General features: G+C 33.9%; 1 protein-coding gene across 24 annotated transcripts in view; it reads left to right on the forward strand.

Moving 5' to 3' along the window:
* The window catches only part of Robo2 (roundabout guidance receptor 2), a 1,713,446-nt gene that overhangs the window by 1,684,044 nt on the left and 16,619 nt on the right, over positions 1-12,783 (forward strand). For 14 of the 24 annotated variants that reach the window (XM_074072902.1, XM_074072901.1, XM_074072897.1 and 11 more), the window contains 2 exons: positions 992-1,197; positions 12,389-12,571. In XM_074072902.1, the coding sequence (XP_073929003.1) occupies positions 992-1,197; positions 12,389-12,571 (389 nt within the window). The remainder of the gene's footprint in view (positions 1-991; positions 1,198-12,388; positions 12,572-12,783) is intronic. The other 10 variants (XM_074072908.1, XM_074072907.1, XM_074072916.1 and 7 more) reach the window with 1 other exon arrangement.

Raw genomic sequence — 12,783 nt, forward strand, 5'->3', positions numbered from 1 at the left:
AAATGAACAGCACTTACTTTTTAATCTCTCTTAAGTGATAGGGATCTTTAAAATACTTTGTATGAAGGCAGTGAAAAGACATGTAATGCATTCACTTTAATAACAGTGACAAGTAGCAATGAATTACTTTTATTTAGCATTTTATTGGTTAGAAGAAACTCTAAGCAATCTCAAAAAAAATCAACTGAATCTCAGGGTACAGTGCCACATTTTGTTAGCTATGTGGTTTGAAATAAGTCACTTTAAGCTTAAGTGTCGCTAACTTACCTTCTGAAGGAGAGCTGATAATGCATGTTCTATTTTCTTCTTAAGGTTAAGATTAGAATTATTCCCGAATTAGAAAGGGTTTTTCCTTTAACATTCCTTATGTTGTAAACACAAAAATTGCTGAGATGAATCATTTTTCTCTTTAAGACTTGGCAGGTCCTAAAGTAAGGTCTTAACACAAAGTAGTTGTGCCTATCTTGAGCTGGGTAAGTGGAAACAACTACTCAGCCTGATGAAAAGTGAATCATGTGAAAAGAAATCTTCCTAGGACAGGAAATGTGCCGAAGGAAGGGCGAGAGGGAATTAGGCCCTCAAATGACATTTTTTCTTCATATGGAACAGCAGGCTTTATGGGTTGAGCTGAACTACAACACTAACTTTTTTTACAGAGGAAAGTCAACTTTAAAGTTATTTGTGGCAAACACTCCTATTTTCTTTTTCGTGACTTATTTATTCAAAAATATTGGATATGTATTTTTTATCTGTGTATCACTCTATAAATTTCAAAAGAAGCACATTTTTTACTCTCTGTTGTTTTTATTTGGTAAGTCATACATCCATAGCCCACTGTCTCTGCTAAAGTATAAGAACGCACTACAAACTCCAAAAAAAAAAATATGGAAAAGACAATATCAGTTACCTTTACACACCATTTAATTCAAATTACAATTTTGTTAAATGCTAATGAATTACTCCACAATTTTTTTTTCAATTTAAATTCTAGGCACATTCAAAGCAATAATCAGCCTCCACAGCCTCCTGTTCCACCATTAGGTTATGTGTCTGGATCCGTGATTTCTGATTTGGAAACAGATGTTCCAGACGATGATGCTGATGATGAAGAGGAAGCTTTAGAAATACCCAGACCCCTGAGAGCACTAGACCAGACACCCGGATCCAGTATGGACAATCTAGAAAGCTCTGTGACAGGTAATGAAACTAATATAATAGGAATCACTGACTTATTTGCAATATTAAAATGCATCAAAAATCAAGTACTTTCTTATGTAAGATTTATTTCACTCCATCTATTTCTGTAACATTTTAAATATGTTAATGTTAAACACAAATTCAAAAAGCATTTGGAAATACTTTTGCTTTGCTGCAAAAATGATAAGAAAATTCATGAATTTTAAAAAGCTTTAAAGACATGAAAGAAAACTCAATTATATCCAGGGCTTTCATGAAAAGTTCACTCTGCTAGGGAACCAAGTCTATTACATGAAAAAACCTTGACTTTTAGAAATGATATATTTTGTATATCAGAAGCAACATACAAAGTAAATGCAATCTTAAAATGGTTCTTGATATTTCACTCTGTAAAATCATTCACTGATGAAAATAAGCACGTTTACAGAATAAGCCTCTCTTAGGTGGCACTAGGTATTATTTTTAGAGTGGAAAAGTGTATAGTGAGATAAACCACACACTTATGCCCTTCATCTTGCTGAATCCAATAATTATTGCTCTTCCAAGAAATATAATTATTCTGACATTTTACTTCTTTAGCCTCCTCTTCCCTGTTCACCAAATGAAAGATTCCAGTTGGTACTGTCTTATGATGATTCCAGGACTGATGCATATTTCCAGGGATTTAAATTAGAAAAATTTAAATCCTAATATGTACATAATGAATATGAACAGTCAATCTTCCTATTCATTTAGCTATCCATTGTTTCCCATACACACACACACACACACACACACACACACACACACACAAATGCCCCTGCCATGACTGTGAGGGTATATGCCCCTGCCATGACTGTGAGGGTATAGCTGCTACAGACTTAAGTCTGATCTTTGTATTTCATTGTGTCTTCTCAGAAAGCTCCCTTTATCTGCATTTGCTTTAATGGCATCTTTTATCTGGAAGGTATTTTATCAGTGTCACTTAATTCATTTTTACTCAACAGCTTCCCAACTTCAACAAATTTTGCACTACATGTTAGTTCTGCAAACACTGAAGGAAATTGGTGTGTGATAGTGCTGAAGAAGCTGAGTGCCTGTAATTCTCCTCTGCCTCCTTTCCTAGATTACACAGTGTGTGAGGCTTTAGCCTATTTTTTAGTTTTTTTTCTTGCTTCAGGACTGGTCTGCTTGCCAGGCTAATTAAGATTTAAAAACTGCAGATATAATACTGTGATTTGAAACCCGGATCCAAAAGAAGGTGACAGAGCAAAAGTTAAAATCTTTGAGTGCACAGAGCTGATTTATTAGTTCACTATTATGTTAAGCCTCTTTGCATGAAATTTCTACCATAATCTCCTTTAGGGTAAAATTCTGCATATTTTTGCATATATCATTAATGATACAGAACACTTTTCCATTAGGAATACAGTAAAAAAATGCAAGAATAATGCAAAATGTCAACTCTATAGCCTATGTGTCTAATTTCTGAAATGTGTGGCAAAGATGATAATATATCTATAAATTAGGAGACTACCATTTTACACTTTTACATACTCACCTGTTAGGAGTAAGTTTCACATCTAATGTGACTGTGGTTAAAGCAGTCTGCATTTCTTCTACAGATGATATAACGGTCACTCCATATAAAGCATTTATTGCTAAGAAAACAAAATCTGTTTCCTTACTTGAATTCAGTGCTTAATTACTGCCATATATAAGAACCTCAGGGTGTTTAGGTATGCATTCCACAATGAATTTGTCCTATAAATGTCATATATCTGTAGTAGAAATTGCACTTTACACCAATAAGACATTTTTTTGGTCTTTTCATATGCCAATAACTTTGAAGAAAAAGTTTGATGGAAGGCTTAATTTGCTTTCATATGTGCGTGTGCATATGTGTGTGTGTGTGTGTGTGTGTGTGTGTGTGTAGGAAGTGTGAGTGACTTTATTCAGGGGTCTATGTGTATAAGGAATGTGAATGCATTACAGACTCTGTGTGTGTGTGGAGAGTGTGAGTGCATAAATTTCTGTGAGAGTATAGATGAATGATTGAGTGTATGCAGAAAGTGTGTGTGGATGTACGTAAGGAATGAGTATTTGCAGATGTGTTGGACAGCAAATAAGTTGTGTGAGAAAGTGTGTGTGCATACACACATGCACATGCATGTGGGTGTCACCAAGAGGTGCTTGTGTATGTGGACCCAATTTTATACACATCACTTTGCTAATTAGTATTGTTCTAATGTGCTTATGTTTTCTTCAGAAACTTAGGGCTGGTCAAGTGCTGCTAAATGAGGTAGTCAGCAAAACAAGCATAAGCTGAGTGTGGTGGTGCACACTTGTCATCTCAACAGTTGGGAGGCTGAAGCAGGAGGATGGAGAGTTTGAATCTAGTCTGGGCTACATATTTAGACCCTACCTCAAAAAAAAAAAAAACCCAACACTATTTCACTTGGTTTTGTTGTTTGTAAGATGTTTATGTGCCTGGAGAGGAGTCTATTCTTAGCTCTTACCATTGTTTCTTGAGATTTCTAAACTTGTTTGTGATGTGAGTAAATTAGTCATTATTTTCAACTGAAATTTTATGATAGATATTTCATTTTCATAAAGCTAGTGACTATTTTTATTAAATAGAACTAACAGGTAGATTCAATACCTTGAAAATCTACTGCCAAGCAGAATAGTAGTCAATAAAATCACTAGGACAGGCTAATGAGTCTGTGTATAAAGCTAGGAGAGATTTCACTTGGACATATTTGCACTCTAGTGCTGACATATTTGGAAGTAAAAGCAGTTAACAAATTACAGAGCCCTTCTTGTAAGGAAATATACATTTTAACTGAATATTTTTATAGCAGCTAGGTAACTTGTATGAGACTTCTAAAATTTTGAAGCAATCATTCATGAGTAAAAAAGGCCGGAAAGAACTGAACATATCAATACTCTGTAGTTCATGACCCCAGTAATGGAAAATATGCATTTTCAAATTCATTAATTTATGTTTTTACTTCCATTTGTGCCTATTACCTCTAGTCACTTCTTTCAAAATTTAGATTCAATAATTATAATAATGATGATAATGATAAATAGCACAAATATAGCCCTTAGTGAATGCAAAGCATCCTTCTAAGGAGTAGCCTAGTGAGCAAAAAATATTTTCTACATTTAAAAAAATTTTTTGGAAACAAGAAATAAACAAAAAGAAAGAAAAGGAAGGAAAGAAAGAAGGGAGGGAGGGAGGGAGGGATGATAGAGATGGCAAAGCCTAAAATATTTAGCATCTGGAAATTTAGAGGAAAAGTTTGCTGCCTCGTGTTCTAAAGATTTACCATCTATTAATTGATTTAAGCCTCATAATTCTATTACTATTGATATTTTCATTTTATAGATATATTGAATCACAGAAGGATTGAAATCTTTTTTCAAGGTCACTCACCTCATAAGTAATAGAATGTATAAAATCAACTAATCTTACTATAAAGATAAATGACCATTGTCTCTGCTCTAGAAATGGTCAACTATCTTCTAATTTCTAGAATTAGTATATTTAAGAGAACAATAATGTTCTGGTCTGTTATGTAATATGTGGATCTTACCTCTGTATATGCATTTGCATTGTGTGTGCATGCATACAAAAGAATAAGTACATATTTATAAATGTACAACATGTAATGTTATCTCTGAAACTATTAGTCCTTACTCACTAGGCACTTAAGTCAAAATATGAAAATTTAGATGTGCATTTTATTTATTTTTTCTCATGTTTAGTTCTATGTTCAGATAAAGTGACCTAACGGAATTCAACTCTATCAGTCCTTTTGTAAGGAATCCCATTTTTGTAATTTCTTTATTATTTATTTTAATTTTTGATAATACTAGGGTTTGAACTTGGGGCCTTATACTTGGTAGGTAGGTCGTTTATCACTTGATCCAGGCCCTCATCCCTTTTTAGTTCTAGCTATTTTTTGCCTGGGCTGTCCTCAAACAGGGATCCTCCTGATCTCCACCTCCTGAGTATCCAGTATTACAGATTTAACCACCATGCTCAGCTATAATTTTTATCTTAATCTATGCTTATCATGTACACCTATCTGGTTGGAACAATATACAAAATATTTTTATTATGGTCTTTCACACTTTGTCTTGGGCTAGAAAATAAGCACAGTCTTGTTTCAGACTTCAGTATTATGTACGTAATATTTCTTCCTGAATGCTCAACCCACATTGTTTGGGTTACAGGGAAGGGGAAAGGTTCAACACTTCTTTCCATAACTTCCATGGTGGGAGACAAGGGTAAGTGTTTCCTGAATTTAATGACACCACCTTAAAAAAAGAAATAGAAAGCAACAAGAGAAAGGGAGAGAGAAAAATGACCTGCACATGCAGCTAAGATTCTCCTTACTTTGGTGATCACAACTAGTAAGAACAACAGTGAGTGCTGTTAAGTGAAATGATTAAAAGTTGCCTTGATTGTTGGACCCCACATGAACGTGGAGATTGAAAGGAAATCGTAACTGTATATATTCTATTTAATGTTTTTTGAGTCGTTTATCAGGACTCCCACATCACATCAGTAGGAAAACAATAAAACCTGGTGGCTTCGCCATTAGAATTGCCCACCAGATTTTAAAATCTTGGCCACTAAAAATTTTTGAGGCTCTTTATCTGTTTCAGAAACTTAAGAAAAATAAATTTAGTAGTAAGGGAAATTTCAGAGGAAATACTAAAAATAATGAAATAATTTTTCCTGTACTACTTCAACAACTTTGTTGTCTTCAAAAATAAATATGTACTTCAAAATTTAACAGATAAAAGATGAATATTGTATGTGTGATTTTTAATATGAGTGAAACAACTTAGAAGGTATCATATATCCCAAGGAAGAGATTCTTTAATAGCTTATGGGGCTTTTCCTGTATAGTATGCATTCCTAGCTCTCTGAGAAGTGTGGGTGGGATTGTATATTCAATATCTTTGAGGTAAAAAGAAAAAAGAATTCATAGAGACTAGATATACCTACCTCTAGCCAGAGGTCAATATTTGGATTAATTTGGCCAAAGACAATTATAGCTGAAGATTTTACTTAGCAGGTAGTTAGAAAAAAATAGCATTTAATAGGAAGAGCCCCTGGATTAAATATTCCTTCAAAAAATGGGGCTCCTTAGTTTTTGTATCTCATAAAAATGGTAATGTGACAATTAGCAGGGTCATATTAGAAAGTATAGAGTTTACTCTAGCTTAATGGATCTAAGGACAAGCATTTATCAGCAAGGAAGGATTTAGCATAAAACGACATGTAAATGAATTGATGACTGATCATAAATTAATTTTACTGCTGAAGATGTAATGGAGCCACAGCAAGAGGCTACTTTATCATGGTATTTTATGCTCAGTAACATGTGAGCAACAACTTAATATCCTGTGTACAGCTCCTCTTTAACAGCTTGAATAAATTTGAGACGTTTTTAAACTGTTCAGCAATTTCAAACCTGAGGAATTTGGAATGATTGAAAATGTGAACACAAATAAATTTAGTTTGTGACATAAATTCATTTTTCATTAAATGTTTAAATATGTATTGATTATGTTTGGGGCTATAATGTGTCAGATGGATATGAATTGCTTGTAATTTGTACAGTCTCTAGGTAAGCTGCTTTTAACCTGGTATTCACTTTAGTTTTCATATTTAACACAAAATAACTTACTTTTTAATTTAAAAATTAATAGTTTCTTTTCTTCCAATCACAGTCTACCAACTTCCCTTTTTTATAATTGTTTACCTAAATCTTCAAATCACTCTTAATATTTAAATGTAAGGAAGAAGAAAAATGGTAGCCATTGACAGGTGAAATCATCAGATATTAAATAAATTAACAATTTTAATAGAGGAATTTTAATGCATGTTATTTACTTTTTTATGAATGGAATGTGGCTAGTTTGAAAAAATATTCCCTACAAATGTACCCATTCCATATATATATATGACCCCTTATTCATTGTTCAGTTTCTTGAAGATATAAGGACAGAGTCAGAGAGATAAAGACAAAAGAAAGAAAAATCTCATTCCTTTCTGTTTATGTTCCTTGCCCTTCATTTCCAACGTAAAGACAACTACATTAACTGCATTATCTTTTACTTGAAGTCACTAGATTTCTCATTTCCTAATGTGGTCACATAGCCATGGGATATGTCTCTTCAACTCTGAAGTCATCTACGTCATCTCCTTGTTCTTACATGAAATCCAAAAAAAAAAAAACCTTATTTTTTTTTCTGTATTGACCAATATCCACTTGAATCCCTGTCTTCCATGCTACTTCCTGTTCCTAGAGAAGGGGAAAAAGCAGTAGGAAAAACTTAGTGAGTAAATGGAATCTTTGAGGACATGATAAGAAGAATTAAAGATAGAAAGTCAGAACAAAGACAAAGGTAGGGAGTAGTTGATTTGCTTAGGGTATGGCATATATGTGTATGGAAATCTTCATATGAAGGACTCACTATCATGGGGAGATAAAAGGATCTTTTTTGTAAAATTTAGGCTCATTCTTTCTTAAGAGTTCTCACAGGATAGAATTTATTGTAGAATATCAATACTTAAGTGCATCAAGGCATAATCATGATATATAGCACATGTATTTTATTATATAATATGTATTCCATTATATAATGAAAATTACAGTTATAATTTTTACCATCTAATTTTGGATGATTACAGCATTGCTTTTCCCATTGTCTAAGTAATCAGCAAGAATATGCTAACATATTTCTTGTTTAATAAAATTTCTAGGAATACTTATAAGGATGTTCCTTTTACATCTAAAACAAGGTCATTGCTAAGAAATTGTACACCAAATAGAATAGCACATAGAATTACTGTGAATAATGGAAATGTTAAATGCATTTAATCCAATATATCAACTTTATTGAATTTCTACTATCCAATTACCATGTATAAGAAATATGAAATGAATAAGAGATGATTACCAATCTCCAAATTTCCACTTAGTAGAAAGAAATAATATACAAGATATGTATATATACATATGCAAATGTGCATATATATACACACACATATACATATGGACAATCTTCTAGCCTAAGATTGAAGGTGAAGTAAAATAAAGGTGATAAAAGAAACTGAATTTCCCTTAGATTGTAAAGAAGTTTGTTTCACTAGTGGGAGGTAATATTGTATAGGTGTGATAAAGAGACTTAACTGTGTCTAAGCAAGAACAGGAAATTTTATGGGGAATTTCCTTTATGGCCAGGAATGTTGAGCATTTTTTTATGTGTTTTTATAGCCATTTGGACTTCTTCCTTTGAAAAAGCTCTGTTCAGTTCCTTTGCCCATTTCTTCACTGCGTCATTGCTTTTTGGGGAGTTTAGTTGTTGAGTTCTGTGTATATTAATCACTTGTCAGATGGATGGCTGACAAAGATTTTTCTCCCATTCTGTGAGCAGCCTCTTCAATTTAGAGACCATTTCTTTTGTTGTGCAGAAGCTTTTTAATTTCATGTAGTCTCGTTTGTTAATCCTGTCTCTTGGTTGCTGAGCCATTTGAGTTCTACTGAAGAAGTCCTTGCCTATGCCTATTAATTCCAATGTATTCCCTGCTCTTACCTGCAGTAGCTTCACAATTTCCGGTCTTATATTAAGGTACTTGATCCACTTTGAATTGATACTTGTACAAGAAGAAAGGTATGGCTTCAGTTTCAGTTTTCTGCCAGCAGATATCCAGTTTTCCCAGAAACATTTGTTGAAGAGGCTGTCTTTTCTCCATCATAGTTTTTGGTAACTTTGACAAAAATCAGGTGGGTGTAGCTGCATGAATTCATACTTGAGTCTTCTATTCTGTTTCACTCATCTTTGTATCTGTTTTTGTGCCTGTACCATGCTGTTTTTATTGCTCTGGCTCTATATCATAATTTGAAGTTGGATATTGTGATACCTCCCACGTTATTCTTTTTGCCTTGGCTCTTCATAGTCTCCTGTCCTTCCAAATGAACTTTAGATTTGATTTTTCAGTCTCTGTGATGAATGTCATTGGAATTTTGATGGGAATTGCACTGAACATGTAGACTGCTTTTGGTAATATAGCTATTAGAATGGCTGCCATCAAGAACACAAACAACAACAAATATCTGCAAAGATGTGGGGAAAAAGGAACTCTCATACACTACTGGTGTGAATGAAAAACAGTACAATCCCTATGTAATACAGTATGGAGGCTCCTCAAAAAACTAAAAATAGAGCTGCCATATAATCCAGCAATTTCATTCCTAGGGATATAACTGAAGGAATGTAAGTCAAGTTACAACAAAGGGTGCAGACACTCATTTTTATTGCAGCATTACTCAGAATAGCTAAACTATGGAAATAGCCGATACCCCACTACTGATGAATGGACTAAGAAATGGGGTATTTATACACAATAGAATTTTCTTCAGCTCTAAAGAAGAGTGAAATTTTGTCATTTGCAGATAAATGAAAGGAATTGTAGAACATCATTTTAGGTGATGTTTAGGTAGGGTCAGGCCAAAAGCTGCATGATTTTTCTTATATGTGAAATATAAATCTAATACAAATACAGCAAGATTATGAAGAACAGGTAATGCTAGGGGAGGTCACTAATGGGAGGGAGAGGGTAAAAGAAGGAAGTTAAGAAGGTAAATATGGTTGATATTCTCTCTATACAAGAATGGATATAGAATTTTTTTAAACCTATTGAAACTACCATAAGAATGGGACTAAAGTAGAAAGAAGAAAAATAGAGGAGATGAATTAATTCAGGTTGTAATGCATACATACATGGAAATGTCACAAGAAAACTCTCTGTGTACCTATCTTTTTTTTTTTTTTTTTTTTTACAAAATCAAAGAACAGGTTGGCAGAACAGGTCCTGCGTTGGGTTGGTACCAGTGGGTGCGGGGGGAGATGGAAATGTGAGGGTGAATGGGAAGAAAGGGTTAGTATAGCACACATATATGTAAATGGAAAAATTATACCTGTTGAAACTATTCCAGGACTGGTGGGAGGAAGGGGATAAAAGAGAATGGTGGAGAGGTGAATTCAAGTATGATATGTTTGATATGTTGTAAGAACTTTTGCAAATGCCACAATACACCCCACCCAGCAGAACAATAACAAAAAAGAAAGAATGGTGCTGCATATTGAAAGGTTGTGGGGACCTAATTATGACTTTGGGCATGGTATTGGTTGACTAGGTAAGTCTTTAAACTGAGAGACAGAAGTGCTACACAAAGATAATTTAGGAAACAGTAAGGTAGATAGAAGAGACTAGAAGGAAATCAGAAGGGTTTAGGGATGACAGTGGATTTGAAGAATATGGAGATGCTCTATGGCAAAGTGAAAAGAGACATTTTAAAAAAACGAGCATGTGGAAGGGATTGGAGTTGAGCTTTCAAATGTTTTAAATCTGTTCTCAGTTCTCGAGTTTCATACGACTTTGATTTTTTCTTATCTACGATAGCATTATATTGCAAGGTCTTTTTCACAATTTCTTCTTTCAGTTTGGGCTGTTGGTCCTTGACTTGTGATCATTAACCTAGAAATGAATCTCTCAGAGGAGGTTCAGTTGCTGTTGTTATCTCAGCTTCCTAGCAGTGGTCTGTATCAAGGGAATCTTTTTGGAAAGTAAAAAGTGTATCTGCATGCTTTTGGCAAGTAGAGCCAAAACTTTATCTATCTCTGCTACACTTAACACCCTTTTAACTTCTCAGATCATTCTAAGCCCTTCAGTTTCTGTTTTCTCTGTCTTGAAATTGCATGAATCTGTGTTATTGTATCCTGGTATCTTGACTAAAATTACAAACACTTCATTATTGCAACACTCCTGACCACACTGTTATCTCTTAAATATGGGAGAAAGGGAGAAATAATCTATAGCATTTGACTTTTATCTCTTTCATGTAAATATTCACTTGGTTTATTTAGAAATCCTAAATTAGCAGTTTGGTTTGTTCATCTTCTTAAAAAATAAAATAACCAATGCTGGATAGTTTATTGTTTTCCAAATTCATGGTATACCAACTTAAACATTGTGATACTGACTTTATTAAGTAATACTTTGTTTCCAGTGTGCTTTAGCTAAGACAAAATACAAAATAGTAAGTTACTCTCTAGAGAGTCAAGACTAAAGTTATTTTTGTGTATCTGCACAGTTATTTATACATAAAGCTGGAGTTATTTTCCTCAATTGTCATGTTGCATTTTACAGAAAAATCCATTTTAGTGCTGATAATATTCTTCATAAGGATTAATTTTTAAAGATAAGTATTAGTATTAAAGAGAAAACTAGGAGCTGAGTGCCAGTGGCTCATGCCTATAATTCTAACTACTCAGGAGGCAGAGATCAGGAGGATAGTGGTTCGAAGCCAGCCTGGGTAAATTGTTCCTTTAGACCCTATCTCAAAAACCCCTTCACAAAAATAGGCTGGTGGAGTGGTGGAGTGGCTTAAGGTGAAGGCCCCAAGTTCAAGCTCCAGTCCCACAAAACAAAAAAAAAAAAAAAGAGAGAGAAAACTAGAGCTTTTAAAATGATTAAAAACCAAAGAATACATAATGAGCAATGAAGTTACTAGAACTTTTATAAAATTCATTTTTATTATGTTCTGTGTTTATTTGATTTGTTATTGTTTATAAATTTTGGTTTCAAATTTTTATTATTCCATGAGTAATTATTATTTTTTTATTTTAAAATGTTGAAATAGTTTGAACCCTTCTATGATATACAAGTGTATGTGTAATATCTGGTATACAAATATTCATGAAGATTTTGTTGAAGCCTGAACTAACTTTAAAATATATTCATATTATTTCTTCTGCTGAGTTTCTCAATTTATGTACACTATAATTTATTTCAATGAGACTGTTCTTGGCTAATCATAGGAACTTGAAATGTACGTAGCAGTTCTCTTAGGAAAATGAACAGTTAATCAATTAAAGCATGTAAGAATTGAGCCATTGGGAAAGTCTTTTGTTCATGTGCTACAAACAGATGTGGGTTTTAGTGAGCATCATGCTTCTGTACTTAGTATGTTTAAAATATGGATGTTGAATTAAAGAAGTCATGGCAAAACATCAAAGAGGTGAGGAGTTCAGGCAGTCTATTTGCTCATGAGTACAGCATATACAAGCAGATGATATATAAAATATCTACAACTCACTAGACAACTACATTTGTTTTTAGGTTCAATGGTAAATGGATGGGGCTCTGCATCTGATGAGGACCGTAACTTTTCTAGTCATAGATCTAGTGTAGGTAGCTCCTCAGATGGTTCCATCTTTGCCAGCGGCAGCTTTGCACAAGCACTGGTGGCAGCAGCAGATAAAGCTGGTTTTAGGCTGGATGGAACCAGCCTTACAAGAACAGGTTGGTAGACTCCAAGTCAACACTCTTTGCATGAGAGAATCTGGCCTTTTGGACACTGACCTTTTTTTCCTCCTCTTTTTTCTCTTCAGTGAGTCTGAGGAGGCTTTCTTTAACATGCATGAACACAGTTTGGATATACTGCTATGAGAACTCTCTTCTGATGCTAGTTTTGCAGATCCAAAACTGCTCCTTCTATCCCTTTCTCTTCATGG

Source organism: Castor canadensis, chromosome 5 (assembly GCF_047511655.1).
Source record: "Castor canadensis chromosome 5, mCasCan1.hap1v2, whole genome shotgun sequence".
Taxonomy (NCBI): domain Eukaryota; kingdom Metazoa; phylum Chordata; class Mammalia; order Rodentia; family Castoridae; genus Castor; species Castor canadensis.